At 46.2% G+C, this 17,834-nt stretch overlaps 1 protein-coding gene across 2 annotated transcripts in view; it reads left to right on the top strand.

Moving 5' to 3' along the window:
• The first annotated feature begins 120 nt into the window (after positions 1-120).
• Positions 121-17,834, top strand: part of NPRL2 (NPR2 like, GATOR1 complex subunit) — a 29,366-nt gene continuing 11,652 nt past the window's right edge. The window contains exons 1-4 of one of the 2 annotated variants that reach the window (XM_033926486.1): positions 121-360; positions 2,900-2,991; positions 4,458-4,626; positions 8,145-8,253. In XM_033926486.1, coding sequence (XP_033782377.1) covers positions 256-360; positions 2,900-2,991; positions 4,458-4,626; positions 8,145-8,253 — 475 coding nt within the window. In that variant the 5' untranslated portion in view covers positions 121-255. Of the gene's footprint in view, positions 361-2,899; positions 2,992-4,419; positions 4,627-8,144; positions 8,254-17,834 lie in introns of both variants that reach the window. The other variant, XM_033926487.1, reaches the window with a different exon arrangement.

Raw genomic sequence — 17,834 nt, 5'->3', positions numbered from 1 at the left:
CACTTAGCGTAGCGCTGCTGCAGTTGGAGTGGCTAGCGTGTTTTGCGCAGCTGGGGGCTATGGCGGCCGCCGGTCACAAGAACAGTGCTGCTGTCGCTTTTCGAGCGACGGGGGACTGAGTTATTCCGTCTTTTGAAGGGTTGACGCGGGGCTGCCATCTTTTTTTTTTTTTTTGAGGGGGGAATCCGGAGCTGCGCACTTAGCGTAGCGCTGTCGCGGTTGGAGTAGCTAGCGTGTTTTGCGCAGCTGGGGGCTATGGCGGCCGCCGGTCCCAACCACAACAATGGCGGCCGCAGCCGCATCGAATGCGTTTTCTTCAGCGAGTTCCACCCCACGCTGGGGCCCAAGATCACCTATCAGGTCAGTCGGGCCCCGGCCTTGAGGAAGGAAGTGAAGCGCTTTAACTTCTTTCACTGGTAAAATTACACGCGCAGAGGCTCATTTTCAGAGCACTTAGACGCCCAAGGTGCTTTGGAAAATGAGCCCCTAGAGCAGTGGTCTCAAACCCTTTGCAGGGCCCACATTTTGGGATTTCTAGGGACTTGGAGGGCCTCAGGAAAAAAAAAAAAAAAGGTTAATGTCTTGTTAAAGAAATGACAATTTTGCATGAAGTAAAGCTCTTTATAGTTTATAAATCTTTCCTTTTGGCTAAGTCTTAATAATAATATTGTCATTTATAGCTAAAGGGACGTATGATCAAGAAACGGTTTTATTTTGCTTTTGTGATTATGATAAACATACCGAGGGCCTCAAAATAGCACCTGGCGGGCCGCGGGTTTGAGACCACCGGAGTATAGTGTTAGGAAGAGAAGACTTGGCTTTTCATAGCTGTGGTTTAGTTCAATATTTTATTCCTTTATCTTGGAACGTTTATAGATTTTCCTTTGCAAGAGGTAATCAACAATTTGAATTATCTCTTCCTTCCAAGAGTCAAGATTTTTACTCAGTCTCTGATTTTTAAGCTTCCTCGCCTTTGGAATGATCTTCCACTCCTTTTAAGGAGTTCGGGTTCACTCCAATCTTTTTGTAAATCTTTAAAAACCATTTTATTTGCTAAACACATAAGAACATAAGCAGTGCCTCTGCTGGGTCAGACCAGAGGTCCCATCACGCCCAGCAGTCCGCTCACACGGCGGCCCATCAGGTCCAGGACTGTATAATATAACTCTATTTATACTCTTCTATCCCCTTTTCCTTCAGGAAATCATCTAATCCCTTCTTGAAACCCAATAGAGTACTCTGTCCTATCACACCCTCTGGAAGCGCATTCTAGGTGTCCACCACCCTTTGGGTGAAGAAGAACTTCCTAGCATTGGTTCTGAATCTGTCCCCTCTCAATTTTTCCAAATGCCCTCTCATTCTTGTAGTTTTCAAAAGTTTGAAGAATCTGTCCCTCTCCACTTTCTCCATGCCCTTCATGATCTTGTAAGTCTCTATCATGTCCCCTCTAAGCCTACTCTTTTCCAGGGAAAAGAGCCCCAGTTTCTCTAATCTTTCAGCGTATGAAAGGTTTTCCATACCCTTTATCAAGCGTGTTGCTCTTTTCTGAACCCTCTCGAACATCGCCATATCCTTCTTAAGGTGCGGCGACCAATATTGGACGCAGTACTCCAGATGCGGGCGCACTATCGCCCGCTACAACAGCAGGATAACACCCTTCGTTCTGGTTGTAATACCTTTCTTGATAATACCTAACATTCTGTTCACCTTCTTAGAGGCCGCTGCACACTATGCCGAAGGCTTCATTGTTTTGTCCACCAGTACCCCTAAGTCCTTCTCTTGGCTACTTTCACCCATTACCATCCCTCCCATCGTATAGCTGTACATCAGGTGTCTGTTTCCTACATGTAAGACTTTACATTTCTCTACATTAAACTTCATCTGCCATTTATTCGCCCACTCTTCCAGTCTGGATGATGCTCTGACATCACCGGGCGACTCACAAACTGAAGCACCGATTTTTAATTCTCCCAAATGACCGGCTGGTCTGGAGGTGCTGGAGCTGACAATTGCATGACATAAAAGTTCAAAAAAACGCAAACAGAAGAAGAATCTTTTTTAAAGAAATTGCCTAGCTAGTAATGAGGAGTAATGGAAATGTTTGCTATTGCTGACTTTACCTGATTCTCCGATGTCCTAAGTTTTGTCAAAACAGCCCAAAAAATCCATAATGGCTTTCAAGCGACAGTCAGGGTTGCCATATACCTATATGTATCTGGTAAAACTGTGTCTCAAGCACGTGTTGAAGGCGCGTCTTATGTACGTTTGTTGAAAGCTGCTGGTGGTTCTCCACCCCCCCCCCGTCCCCTCCATCCGGTAGCATCATCAATAAGGCACGCCTATGATTGATGCTGCGGCCTAGCATTTCCTGGCGCATGGGCTCGTTTAGGCCTCTTTCTGTGGTCCGTTCTGCGCTTGTCATTCACTTGCCTTCAGTGAAAATCAAATCGAAACCAAAACTGCATCCAGGATGTGGAGAGCGTATGGACTATTTTTTGGATGCACTTTTGTTTTTGATTTTGGTTTGATTTTCGCTCAAGATTTGGGGACCGGGGAACACAAGATTTTGTCTGCCAGACAAGACAGAACGCCATGGCACATTAACTATTGCCTTCCTGATCAGGAGGACATCAAAGAAAACAACGGAGATAAGTATTTTTCTTATCTTTCCTCTGTTTATTCATAATTGGAGGTAGGGAGAGCGTGTACTATGATGGATGATTTTTTTTGTGTGTGTTTTTGAATCTACTTGAATTCTCTTGTTTTGAGAATTAAGTTATATATTTAGTTAAAAAAAAATTTTCCTCTCAATTGGATTTATTTTTAGTCTAAACAATAACAACTTTATTGTGAGTAACAAGTGATCTTGGGAATGATTTTGTTTTGTTATGTATTGCAGGTCCCTGAAGAGTACATTTCCCGAGAGCTCTTTGATACGGTGCAAGTTTACATCATCACTAAACCAGAACTACAGAACAAATTGATCACAGTGTGAGTAAAATTTAGGGAGGAACTTGAGGAAGAGGCAGATGGGATGGAAGAAGACTCCAGAAACTATAAGACAGATGAAAAACACAACACACCGGGAGCATTTAAATCTAGTTTAAACTCTGCGGAGCCATCTGAAGAACTGGAGGCGCGTTCTTTGTTGATCGGTACACCAACGATGGCCAGCATTTCACTGTTTAGCTGTCTCGGGGTGTAACGTATCCGATCGAACTTTTGTTCGGACGCAAGAACGCACCTCCAGCATCAAAAGATAGCTCCGTAGAGTTTAAACTAGATTTAAATGCTCCCGGTGTGTTGTGTTATAGTTTCTTTCATTTCATTATAGTTTCTTTCATTTCATTGTACTTCAACACAGTGAAGTCTGGTTCACGCAAAGAAGGTTTTTTAGCCAGTGAGGTGAATGCCCCACCACCGCTATTCCACCATTGTGGAGGTGGGAGGGCCCTTGTCTGAGGCTTTTTTCTCCGTTTGAAATTGATATTCCGGCCTGCACTGTGTCACTAATTTACCATCTGACATCGTGCATCTTATCATTGTGGAAGTGTTTTCATTTACTAACTTTCTAAACACTTTATGATTAACTTCAGCGCGAATAATGTTTTGGAGTTGATTCCAAATACTAACTGCTAAAGAAAAGAATGGTTTTGCCATCAGTAAATAGAACTAGATGGGAATCAACTCAAAATAAGGCAATCTATTGTCCTGCAAAGATCGCAGTGTCCCGATTAGGAGTATATGGAATAGTCAAAGATTGCAGATAGCAAGAGATAAAATCACAGAAAGTACAGCCCTCCCCCCCCCCCCCCCCCCCGATTTGAGGTTTCCCCAATCGCAAATTCGGTTATTCACTATTTTATTTTAGCCTTGATTTTTAATTGAGAAACACTGCCCTGGACATCCCCCAGACCTTACCTGGTGGTCTAGCAGAGACGCGGGGCAGGAGGGATCTTCCTACGCTCCTGCCCCGCGTCGCTGCTAGACTACCAGGTAAGGGCGGGGGTGGGTCGGAGCCGGCCCAAAAAATTATTTGCGATTTTCTCTATTCGTGGGCCGGCTCTGCCTCTAACCCCCGTGAATATTGAGGGTCTGCTGTATCGGTTTCCTCTAGCCTCCTGCTACAGCTATCTTGACTCACTCGGGAGGTGTTGGAGGATACACTAATATGCCCCATAAAAGGAAGGGGGTAATTCATGGTAAACACACCAGAAAGAAACAGAACTAGAGAGCTGTGTCCCAACTCCAGCAGTGGGCCCCCATCTTGTTCTGCCCCATTAGGGACTTTACTGAGGGCAAGATGGAAAAGGAATTCGTTAGGTCCCTTTTGCAGTGGGTGCCTACTCTTTGTAATTAGGTGCAGGAGGCCTCCAGCTAATGGGGTGTGTTCATTGATTATTTGTTTATTTTGCCCAGTCATCTCTTTGATATGCCAGTATGTCCTGCAATCACAGAACTGCAATGGAGAAGAAGCTGATTGGTTGCCCAGTGTGCATTGAACACAAGAAGTATAGTCGCAATGCTCTGCTTTTCAACTTGGGCTTCGTGTGTGATGCAAGAGCCAAGACCTGTGCCCTGGAGCCCATTGTGAAGAAACTTGCCGGCTATCTCACCACCCTGGAGGTATGACCTGGTCTGTGTCAGCTACCCACTGGTCCACTGGATGGCCTCTCTCTGCACCTGCTCAGCCGCCTGCTGGATTAGTGCTTTTGTCCACAAATGTTACCTTTTTGAGCCATTTCAGGGGTTTTACACTTATTTTATATTTTGTTTCCAAAACATTTGGTACACCCTCCTTTTGGTGGTTTACTGAATGAATATAGATGTATATATTAGATTTGCCACAGATGAGCAGATTGTTTGGTGCAAGCAGACCAACTTCAAACAGTGGCCATGAAAAATGTGCCCTAATTGCTGGGCAAACACCAGGAGCAGGCTGAAGCCCAGAAGCTGGTTCTCACCTGCCTCGCTTTGACTGGAGGTGAGGAAGGGAGGAAAATAGTGGCTATAGCCCAGCAGTTTACATCCTATCAGGCTTCAGCCGTGGAAGAGGCCTTTGCCACCCAATGGATCTGATTTTCCTGAGTTTCCAACCACTGCAGAAGCTTGCACTAGTGTCACAGACCAACAGTGGAGGGGGAATGATAAGGAGAAGGGAGGGCACGAGGGGAAGAAAGGGATAGACTTGCAATGGCTGACAGTAAGCACATAGGTAAAGGGAAGTGGAAACAGGACCAAAAAATGGAAACAGGACCAAACGCAGGCCAACCAAAAGGAACACAAGGAAAGCCAGAAGGAGTGCCACCGAGTGGTTAGGAGAGCAAAGAGGGAATATGAAGAGAGACTAGCGGGAGAGGCAAAAAATTTCAAATCATTCTTCAGGTACGTAAAGGGAAAGCAACCAGCGAGGGAGGAAGTGGGGCCTTGGATGATGGGGATAGAAAGGGAGTAGTGAGGGAGGAAAAAGAAATAGCTGACAAGTTAAATGACTTCTTTACATCGGTCTTCACGAGGGAGGACACATCCAACATTCCGGAACCAGAGGCAATAGAAAATGGAGATCAAGATAGCAAGCTGGTCCAACTAGAGGTGAGCCAGGAGGATGTCCTCAGGCAGATAGACAAGCTAAAGAGCGACAAGTCGCCAGGTCCGGACGGCATTCACCCAAGGGTGCTCAAGGAATTAAGGAATGAAATAGCAGAGACACTTCAGCAAATATGCAACCTATCCCTAAAAACTGGAGAGATCCCGGAGGACTGGAAAATAGCTAATGTCACGCCCATCTTCAAGAAGGGTTCAAGGGGCGACCCGGGAAACTATAGGCCGGTGAGCCTCACATCGGTCCCGGGAAAGATGATGGAGGCGCTGATTAAGGACGGCATCTGTGATCATATCGAAAAAAATGGACAGCTAAGGTCGAGCCAGCATGGGTTCTGCAAGGGTAGGTCGTGCCTCACAAACTTCTTGTACTTCTTTGAGGGGGTAAATAGCCAGGTGGACAAAGGTGAACCCATTGACATAATTTACCTAGACTTCCAGAAAGCCTTCGATAAGGTACCACATGAGCGGTTGCTCAGGAAGCTATGGAATCACGGGGTGCGAGGGGAGGTCCACCGATGGATCAAAAACTGGCTGGCAGACAGGAAGCAGAGGGTTGGTGTAAAGGGCCACTACTCGGACTGGCAAGGGGTCACGAGCGGGGTTCCTCAAGGGTCAGTGCTGGGACCGCTCCTGTTTAACATATTCATTGACGACCTGGAGGCGGGAACAAAATGTGAGGTCATCAAATTCGCAGATGACACCAAACTATTCAGCAAGGTTGAAACCACGGTAGATTGCGAGGATCTCCAAAGGGATCTTACGACACTGGAAGAATGGGCGAAAAAGTGGCAAATGAGCTTCAACGTAGGGAAATGCAAGGTCATGCATATAGGGAGAAGGAACCTGATGTTCACTTACAAAATGGGGGGAATCAATGCTAGGGGTCAGTAAGCTGGAAAGAGACCTGGGAGTGATGGTAGACACGACATTGAAGGCGTCGGCACAGTGCGCCACAGCCTCTAGGAAAGCAAACCAAATGTTAGGTATCATTAAGAAGGGTATCTCGACCAGAACGAAGGAAGTCATCCTGCCACTGTACCGGGCTATGGTGCGCCCGCATCTGGAATACTGTGTACAGTACTGGTCACCGTACCTCAAAAAGGACATGGCAATGCTTGAGAGAGTCCAGAGAAGAGCAACTAAACTGGAAAACCTTACATACACTGACAGACTGAAGAAGCTGGGGCTGTTCTCCCTGGAAAAGCGGAGACTCAGAGGAGATATGATAGAGACCTTCAAGATCCTGAGGGGCATCAAAAAGGTTGACAAGGACAATTTTTCAATTTGAAAGAAACCACAAGAACAAGGGGACACTAGATGAAATTGAAGGGGGACAGGTTTAGAACAAACGCAAGGAAATTCTTTTTCACACAGAGGGTGGTGGACACATGGAACACCCTTCCGGAGGCCGTGATAGGAAATAGCACAGTACAGGGTTTCAAGGAAGACCTGGATAGGTTCCTGGAGGGCAAAGGGATTGAGGGGTGGAAGGTTTAGAGATAAGTGTAGAGGTAGGTATAAAATTAGTCAGGGACCGCTGCTCAGGCAATATGCCTGATGGGCCGCCGCGTGAGCGGACCGCTGGGCGGGATGGACCTCTGGTCTGCCCCGGCGGAGGCGACTACTTATGTTCTTATGAAGAAAGGCGAGGAAGACAGGAAAGTGAGATGGCTAAAAAGAGAAGAAATAGGCACACATACAAGCTTTAAGAAGGACGAAGCAAACAGCAAAAATTAAACAAGAGATAAGCGGTGTGTTTTAGCTGTGGTTAGGATTGTTTGCTCTTGTTTTTTTGTGCTAATGGATTTGGCCCTGACATAGTACATGATGGCAGATAAAGACCCGAATGGTCCATCCAGTCCGCCCAACCTGATTCAATCTAAAAATTTGTTGTTGTTTTTTCTTAGCTATTTCTGGGCAAGAATCCAAAGCTCTGCCAGGTACTGTTCTTAGGTTCCAACTAGAGAATGACACGGTGGATGTTACCTGCGGCTAGCCGCGAGTAACCCGCCAAAACAGTGGAGGGGGGAAAGGTGCTCACCGCAGATACGGGGACAAGGCCATCCACCGTCCCGTGGAGCGGTGAATGGCCTTGTTCCCGCAGTTAAAGGAGGGAACACCCCTCCCTCCTTCCTACCTACCTGAATCTATCTATCTATCTATCTCCCTCCCTTCTTCTCCCCTTACCTTCGCGACGTGTTTCAAGGTTTGAGACTCGTTGAAAGCCGTCTGAGTGTACATGCAGTCGCATGGCCCTGCTTAAGTTTGTCTATCAGTATCAGATTACTCATCTCTGGCTTGATTCTTCTAGCACATTTTCTGGCTTGTCTCTCTCTCCTCTGTAGCTGACTTAAAGGGCTCCTTTTAAGTTTCTACCGCAGGCTGGTGAGTTAAATGCGCCGACACTCTTAGGAATTCTGTGAGTGTCGGAGGATTTACTTTGCCGGTCCATGGTACAAAGCGGTGGTAGAGGTTTCTAAAAGCCAGCATAACAGCACTGTTTGCATCCAATTTGTGTTCTTTTTTTTTTTTTTTTTTAGCTTGAAAGTGGATTCATCTCCAATAAGGAAAGCAAGCAGAAGCTGGTAGTGATTATGAGTATCCTACTGGAAGAGCTGAATGCAACGGGGGAGTGCACCCTGCCTATAGGTAATAATTCCTGAGCTACAATAGAGAATCTGCCCGGTCATAAGTAAGGAGTGTGTGGCGCAGTGGTTGGATCTACAGCCTCCGCACCCTGGGGTTGTGGGTTCAAACCCCGCGCTGCTCCTTGTGACCCTGGGCAAGTCACTTAATCCTCCCTAGCCCCAGGTACGTTAGATAGATTGTGAGCCCACCGGGACAGAGAGGGAAAATGCTTGAGTACCTGATTGTAAAAACCGCTTAGATAACCTTGATAGGCGGTATATAAAATCCTAATAAACTTGAAACTTGCATGTAACTTTGCTTACTGTCATTGGCTGACTGGCCTATGTTATCTGCCTGATGCCTTATTAATCGAAGGGCAAGTCTTTTGCTGGACAAACAGCTGTCTCGCATCTGTCCAGGAGAGAATAGCTTCTTGCTTGTAAGTGCGTTTATCCCAGGACAAGCAGGCAGCATATTCTTGACTGATGGGTGACGGCACCGACGGAGCCCCGGTACGGACAATTTTAGAGTGATTGCACTCTAAGAACTTGGAAAGTTCTGGTAGGCCGCACCGCGCACGCGCGAGTGCCTTCCCGCCCGACAGAGGCGCGCGGTCCCCAGTTTCTTAGTTTCCGCGGAGCTAAGAAGACGCGTTTCTTTCAACGGCTGTTGAAAGTTCTTTTTTTCTACTAATATCGCCTTCCCGCTCGCGTAAACCCTTTTGGAAATTTTATTTCCATTGTTTCTTTTCTTTTCTTTAAAAAAAAAAAAAAAAACTTAATTTTTTTCTTCAGTTTTCGGTTAGCCCCGGCGGGGCCTATTGCCATCATCGAGGCCTTGGCCTTCGATTTGGCAGAAGCCGTATTCACTTTCATGCCCCCTCAACCCGGGTTTAAAAAGTGCCAGCGGTGCGCTCGACCAATTTCACTGACAGACCCACACAACTGGTGTCTGCAGTGTCTTGGTCCTGACCATCGAGCGTCCACCTGCTCCCGCTGTGCGACTTTAAAGAAGAGAACACTTAAAAACCTTCAGATACAGCAGCAGTTATTGTTCGGCGCCGAGATGTCTGATTCTGCACCACCGGCACCGACGTCGGCTCCATCTCAGTCGGCACCCACTTCGTCGACACCGCGCGATACCGCGCCGGCGTCACACCCCGCAGGTAAGCCGGCTAAGAAGCCTTCCCCGTTGGAGCGTCCTCCGGTCTCAGTAGCAGCGAGTCCAATCCTGCCGACCACGAGGCGTCCACGGAAGCGCTCCGCTCCGATTGAGGTGAGCCCCTCGACATCGGGTTCCTCTTCGGAGTGTAGAGCGGCACCGCAGGTACCGCAGAAGAAAAAAGCGGTACCGGTGCCTTCATTGGACGAGCGCATTGCCGCAGTCCTGCAAGTCCAGCTAAAGGAACAACTCCAACAGCTACTCCCTGCTCTTTTGACTCCGAGCCTTCCAGTCCCGGTCCGGTCTGAGCCTCCGGTACCGACGGTGCAGCAGCCCCCTTTATCGGCATCCACTTTGTCGGTACCAGGGCACATCACTTCTTCGGTATCAATGCCAGTCTTGGCACCGGAACCGAGATGCCAGGCTGTTCAAACATCGGCACCGGCACAACCTTTAACATCTCCCGGTACCGGTTCACAGAGGTCTGGTAAGTCGACTCATAAAACTCGACACCTAGAACCCTCCACACCGGAGTCACGAGACCGCAGTTTTCAGGTGAGGGACCCTGATCTGTGGGGTGATTCAGAAGAGCCTTTCCTCTCTGAGGGAGAGTGTTCATCAGGGGACGAGGATCCTTCTGGTTTTGATCCATCTTCCAAACCTGATGCAACTTCTTTCACCTCTTTTCTTAAAGAGATGTGTGACTCTTTATCTATTCCCTTGGAGGCTGAATCCAAAAAATCCAAGGCATTTTTAGATGCTCTTGACTTTGACCAGCCTCCAAGGGAATTTCTCAAGCTGCCTCTCCATGACATTTTAAGAGAGACATTTTACAAAAATCTAGAGACACCCTTGACCATTCCAGGAGCTCCCCGTAAACTGGACTCCTTATTTAAGGTTATACCAATTCCAGGCTTTGACAAGCCTCAACTCCCCCATGAGTCTTTATTAGTAGAGTCTACTTTAAAGAAATCCACGGGGGCTAGTGTATATGCTTCTGTCCCTCCTGGCAGGGAAGGTAAGGCCATGGATAAGTTTGGCAAAAGGCTGTATCAAAATGCAATGCTAGCGAACAGGTCAGGAAACTATGCTTTCCATTTTTCCTTTTATCTTAAGCATCTTATTCAAAGTTTGTCATCTTTTGAGAAATATCTCCCTGACCGTAAGAAATCAGCCTTTCGCCAAACTTCTTCATCGCTCTTGCAACTGCGCAAGTTCATGGTCAGATCAATCTATGACACTTTTGAGCTGACCTCTAGAGCCACGGCTATGTCAGTGGCTATGCGACGACTGGCCTGGCTCAGAGTGTCCGAACTCGATGTCAATCACCAAGATCGACTGGCCAATGCACCTTGCTTAGGGGATGAGCTGTTCGGAGAATCCATGGACTCTACTACTCAGAAACTTTCAGCTCATGAGACTCGATGGGATACTCTATTTAAGACAAAGAAGAAGACCCCACCTTCTAGGCCTTTTCGTCAACAATCCGCCTACCAACGAAGGTTTGTGGCTCGTCCCTTACCTCAAACACAGCAACAACCCAGGCGTCAGAGGCAACAACAGAGGCAACCTGCTCGACCTGCCCAGCAGCAACAGCAAGTGAAACCTCCTCCTTCTCAAAAGTCAACTCAGCCCTTTTGACGTGGTTCTCTTGGACATAGCCAATCTTCCTCCTTCTACTCATCTTCCACAGCCCATAGGAGGACGCCTTATACATTTCATAAGCCGTTGGGAAATCATCACCTCGGACCTGTGGGTCCTCAACATCATCCGCCACGGCTACTCTCTCAACTTTCAGACACCTCCTGCCCAAAGTCTGCCAAGAGAGTCTGCTTTCAACACTCCTCGGTCTTCCCTCCTTCTTCAAGAGGTTCAATCCCTCCTCCTTCTGAACGCTATAGAGGAAGTTCCTCTAGATCAGAGAGGGCAGGGATTCTACTCCCGTTATTTTCTAGTCCCCAAAAAGACAGGAGATCTAAGACCCATTCTAGATCTTCGCGATCTAAACAAATGCTTGGTCAAGGAGAAATTAAAAATGCTTTCTCTGGCCACTCTTTACCCTCTTCTCAATCAAGGCGACTGGCTATGTTCCCTCGATCTCAAAGAAGCATACACTCATATACCGGTCAATCTGGCCTCCAGACAGTACCTACGCTTCATGATCAATCGTTGTCATTACCAATACAAGGTGCTGCCCTTCGGTCTTGCCTCCTCTCCAAGAGTGTTCACCAAATGTCTGATTGTGGTGGCTGCCTTTCTACGATCTCACCACCTTCAGGTCTTTCCTTACCTGGACGACTGGTTAATCAAGGCCAATTCATCTCAGACTGTTCTCCTGGCCACCAACCAAACCATCCTGTTTCTCCAACTTCTGGGGTTCGAGATCAATCTACCCAAATCTCATCTCATCCCCACTCAGAGACTTCAGTTCATTGGAGCGGTGCTGGACACAGTCCTCATGAGTGCGTTCCTGCCGTCCAACCGTCTTCAAACTCTTCAGTCTCTATGTCAGCAGGTGCTTCCTCAACGTTCCATCTCTGCCAAGCAAATGATGATACTCTTGGGTCACATAGCCTCCACAGTTCATGTCACACCCTTCGCACGTCTTCACCTGCGCACTCCTCAATGGACCCTAGCTACCCAGTGGTCCCAAGCGATGGATCCTTGCTCACGTCACATATCTGTCACATCATCTCTTCGTCAATCTCTACAATGGTGGTTGATATCCTCAAATCTCTCGAGAGGTCTTCTGCTCCATCTACCTCCTCATCAACTAATCATCACCACCGATGCCTCCCCTTATGCCTGGGGAGCTCATTTGAACGAGTTCCAAACTCAAGGCCTTTGGACAGCCCAGGAAAAGAAGCATCACATCAATTTCCTGGAACTCAGAGCGATGTTTTATGCCCTCAAGGCCTTCCAACATCTTCTCTTTCCTCAAGTTCTCCTGCTGTGCACAGACAATCAAGTTGCGATGTACTACATCAACAAGCAGGGTGGGACGGGCTCTCGCCTCTTGTTGCAGGAAGCCCAGAAGATCTGGACTTGGGCCATAAATCACCATCTATTCCTGAAAGCTATCTACATTCAGGGAGAAAAGAATTCCTTAGCGGACAAGCTCAGCAGAATTCTCCAGCCTCACGAGTGGACACTCGATCCTTTCACTCTACAGTCCATCTTCGCTCAATGGGGCACTCCTCAGATAGACCTCTTTGCAGCTCCTCACAATCACCAGCTGCCCCAATTCTGCTCCAGACTCTACTCTCCTCACCGTCTGGCAGCGGATGCATTTCTCCTCGACTGGTCCAATCTGTTCCTGTACGCTTTCCCTCCTCTGCCTCTCATGTTGAGAACCTTGTTCAAGCTCAAGAGGGAACGAGCCACCATGATTCTGATTGCTCCGAGGTGGCCCAGGCAACATTGGTTCTCCCTTCTACTTCAACTCAGTTCCAGGGAACCTTTTCTTCTTCCACTGTTTCCTTCTCTGCTTACACAGCATCAGGAGACCCTTCTACATCCCAACCTCCAGTCTCTGCACCTGACAGCTTGGTATCTCTCGGGCTGACTTCTCATGATACTCTTTTGTCTCAGCCCGTTCGTTCCATTCTAAATGCCTCCAGGAAACCAGCCACTCTGCAATGTTACCATCAGAAGTGGACAAGATTTTCTTCCTGGTGTCTTCTTCACCATCTTGATCCCACTTCCCTGGCAGTGGAGACATTGTTGGATTATTTGCTTTCTTTGTCTGACTCTGGCCTTAATTCTTCTTTCATCAGAGTCCATCTCAGTGCCATTGCTGCCTTCCATGAGCAGGTTCATGGAAAACTTCTCTCAGCTCATCCCCTGGTGTCCAGGTTCATGCGAGGTCTTTTCAATGTGAAACCACTTCTTAAAGCCCCTCCTGTTATCTGGGATCTCAATGTGGTTCTTTCCGCCTTAATGAAGCCTCCATTTGAACCTTTGGCTACCACTCCTTTCAAGTTTCTCACTTGGAAGGTACTTTTCCTTATTGCTCTTACCTCTGCCAGGAGGGTCAGTGAGCTACATGCACTAGTTGCAGATCCACCTTTTACGGTCTTTCATCATGACAAGGTGGTTCTGCGTACACATCCAAAGTTTCTCCCTAAGGTTGTCTCTGAATTCCATCTCAACCAATCCATTGTTCTGCCTGTCTTCTTTCCGAAACCTCACTCTCATTCTGGGGAACAGGCTCTGCATACTTTGGATTGTAAGAGGGCTCTAGCTTACTATCTAGAGCGTACGAAACCCCACAGATCAGTTCCCCAACTCTTTCTGTCCTTTGATCCGAATAAATTGGGACGTCCTGTTTCTAAATGTATGTTGTCTAATTGGCTGGCAGCGTGCATTTCATTCTGTTATGCTCAGACCGGACTGACACTGGAAGGTTCTGTCACGGCCCATAGAGTCCGAGCGATGGCAGCATCTGTAGCTTTCCTCCGTTCCACTCCTATTGAGGAAATCTGCAAGGCTGCTACTTGGTCCTCAGTTCATACTTTTACATCTCATTATTGTCTGGATGCATTCTCCAGACGGGATGGACACTTTGGCCAATCTGTTTTGCAAAATTTGTTTTCCTAATGGCCAACCTTCCCTCCATCCCTCTTTTTGTTAGCTTGGAGGTCACCCATCAGTCAAGAATATGCTGCCTGCTTGTCCTGGGATAAAGCACAGTTACTTACCGTAACAGGTGTTATCCAGGGACAGCAGGCAGATATTCTTGCGTCCCTCCCACCTCCCCGGGTTGGCTTCTTAGCTGGCTTATCCTAACTGGGGACCGCGCGCCTCTGTCGGGCGGGAAGGCACTCGCGCGTGCGCGGTGCGGCCTACCAGAACTTTCCAAGTTCTTAGAGTGCAATCACTCTAAAATTGTCCGTACCGGGGCTCCGTCGGTGCCATCACCCATCAGTCAAGAATATCTGCCTGCTGTCCCTGGATAACACCTGTTACGGTAAGTAACTGTGCTTTCTTGAGTACAAAGTGCAGCTTTCATACCTAGGGCCCTCTGTGGAGATGATTTTGGCTGAAATCTCATAAGCCACTTTCCAATGTGCCAATTGCCTGCCGAATTTCAGCCAGAACCCTCTAGTAGGGAGAGCCCTTGAGTCACATGCCAGAAGAGCAGAGCCAGCTGTGGACTGATAGATATGGGCAGGAGCAAGAGCATAGAACAAGGCTAGAAAACTGTACCTTCTCTGTCTCACAGTAGAGGCACAATGTTCCAACATATTGAAATCTGGTTCTGTATTAGAAGGACATAACATAACATTATATTTATAGACCGCGTTACCAAAAAGTTCTACGCGGTTTACAAAAGATTATAAACATTAAACATAATCGTCTGTTTGAATGAGTCAGCTGCTAGTCAGGTTTTTGGAGAAAAGAGAGGTTTTTTAGCTGTTTTCTAAAATGTCTGTAAGAAACAGCTGTGAGCAACAATGATGGAAATTCTTTTTCACGAGAAGCTGCCTGAGATGCTACAGAGTGATTTAGGAATTTCTCGCTTACTCTATCAAAGGATAGATGAACTACGCTTGAAAGTGTTCCTTCCTTTGGTTATTGATCTTACAACTTAAATGCATTTAAGCACTTTACAGAGCACTTGAGCACTTTTTATGTTGAATCAATTTTTATTATCAAATAACAGAAAACAAACCAACAAGCAAGAACCACAGTAACAAAGGAGAACAATCTGATACATAATATCGGATTCAACACCCCACCCACACCACCCCCTCCCCAAACCCCCTAATCTGAAGCACAGAAGAACCCTAGTGCAGTAGGCTTGGACTCAGATAACCCACTGCCAAAGATAAAGAGTGAACTCCAACACTGAGAAAAAAAAAAAAAAAGAAGAAAGAGAGAACGAGAAGAATGGGAAGAGAAAAGAAAAAGTATGCCTGGTGCCCTCTCAAGGATGAAAACAAGCCCGGGTCTCGGAGAGAATTACAATGAATTCAGAATGTCACTTCGAGCCCGTGGTGATAATGAAAAAAGGTAAGATCCGAAGAAACTGGCGCTTTCTTCGCAAGCTAAAAGACGCATCCTTCCGCTCCAGCAGCAGCAGAGCATGCAAACGATTCCTCCAAGCCCAGAAAGAGGGCAAAGTATCACCAGCACTTGAGCACTGTTAAGCCATTCTAAAATCATACCATCAGCGGCTTGTATACGGTGGTTGAAGAAGATAAGTTAAATGCAAAAGTTAAATTATAATAGACATTTTTTAAATAGTATTGGCTAACGCTATTAATTTGGAAATTTGACATTTATAAGTAAAACTATAGACAATAGAAAGTAATAGGAAAGGAGAATTTAAAAGGGACCAATGATAGCTTACATTAAGGCTGCATTGCCAAGACCAGTTCTAACGTCATTAACACCTGCAGGAACTGGACGTTTCCCTTCACCAGAATGACTGTTGAATAAAAAGTTGTAAGATCAAAAACCAAAGGAAGGAACACTTTCAAGCATAGTCCATCTATCTTTTGATAGCGTAAGTACTCGAAGACATCTTGAATTGAGTGTTGAGTCTGTATTAGAAGAACCCATAAACATATTAACACGAGGATAGTCATACAGGAACTTATAGGAGTATATAAGATTTACAGTTGAAATGAACCTTCAGAGTTTCCTTTTCTATTTCTGAATAAGCAGATATGTATGTTTCTTCTCCATGGACATTTGTCATCTGCTTTTGACAAGGTTCAAGGAGGATTGCAATAAAAAAAATACATTATTTAAACTAAATCACCTTACCAATACATATTTATGTTGCGATGGTAGTAAGGTTAAATATATCACTCTTTTAACACCAGTTACATATAACATTCATGAATGACGATGATAAATAAAATTGTGGAACGATTTAATGGGACAGAGCTGGCATGGATTCAGCCTAGGGAGGTCCTGCCTCACCAATTTGCTTGAAGGTCTGAATAACCATTTGGATAAAGGTGGGCTGGTTGATGTATATCTAGATTTTCGGAAAGCTTTTGGCAAAGTTCCTCATGAGAGGCTCCTAAGAAAATGTAAAGAGTCATGGGATAGGAGACAATGGATTAGCAATTAGTTATCAGACAGAAAACAGAGGGTAGGGTAAATGGTCATTTTGTCTCAATGGTGGAGAGTAAACAGTGGAGTGCCGCAGGGGTTTGTACTGGGACCGGTGCTATTTAACTTCTTTATAAATGATCTGGAAATTGCAATGATGAGTGAGGTGACTAAATTTGCAGATGACATAAAACTGTTCAAAGGCAGACTGTGAATAATTGCAGGCAGACTTTAGGAAAGTGGAAGACTGGGCGTCCAAGTGGCAGATGAAATTTAATGTGGGCAAATACAAAGTGATGCACATTGGGAAGAATAACCCAAATCATAGTTACCATATGCTAAGGTCCACCGTGGGGGTCGGTCCCAAGAAAAAGATCTAGGTGTTAATACACTGACACCTTCCACCCATTGTGCGGCAGCGGCCAAAAAAGCAAACAAGATGCTAGGAATTAATAGAAAAGGGATGAAAAAGAAGGCTAAGAATGTTATAATGCCTCTGTATCGCTCCATGGTGTAACCTCACCTTGAGTGTTGCATTCAATTCTGGCTGCCTTACTTCAAAAGCTATAGGGCTCCTTTTACTAAGCCGCGTTAGGGCATTAACACGCGGACTAGCGTGTGCTAAATTGCCCCGCGCACTAGACGCTAACGCCAGCATTGAGCTGGCGTTAGTTCTAGCCGCGTAGCGCGCGCTAAAAACGCTAACTCAACTTAGTAAAAGGAGCCCATAGTGGAACTAGAAAAAGTTCAAAGAAGAGCAACCAAGGTAAGAACATAAAAATTGCCATGCTGGGACAGACTGAAGGTCCTTCAAGCCCAGTATCCTGTTTCCAATAGTGGTCAACCCAGGTCCTAAGCACCTAGCTAGATCCCAAGCAGCAAAACAGATTTTATGCTGCTTATCCTAGGAATAGGCAGTGGATTTCCCCAAGCCATCTCAATAATGGCCTATGGACTTCTCTTTTAGGAAATTATCCAAGCCTTTTTTAAACCCCGCTAAGCTAACCGATTTCTTCAAATTCTCCAGCAACAAATTCCAGAGTTTAATTACATTGTCCGAAGAAATATTTTCTCTGGTTTGTTTTAAATCTACTACTTAGTAGCTTCATCGCATGTCCCCTAGTCCTAATATTTTTGGAAAGAGTGAACAAGTGATTCACATCTACCCTTTCTACTCCACTCAGTATTTTATAGACCTGTATTGTATCACCCTTGAGCCTTTCCTCATACAAATCAAAACCGTGCTCTTTAAAAAATTCATCCAAACATCTTAACCCCCCTTCACCTTACCTCCAGATAATTCTCCCCTAAAAAATCCTCCCCAAAACACCAACTAAATAAACAGATCCCTGAAATGTTTTGTAACCTTACCT

Source organism: Geotrypetes seraphini, chromosome 17 (assembly GCF_902459505.1).
Source record: "Geotrypetes seraphini chromosome 17, aGeoSer1.1, whole genome shotgun sequence".
Classification (NCBI taxonomy): Eukaryota; Metazoa; Chordata; class Amphibia; order Gymnophiona; family Dermophiidae; genus Geotrypetes; species Geotrypetes seraphini.
The sequence above is the reverse complement of the archived record's forward strand: the minus strand, read 5'-3'. Positions and strand labels throughout refer to the sequence as shown.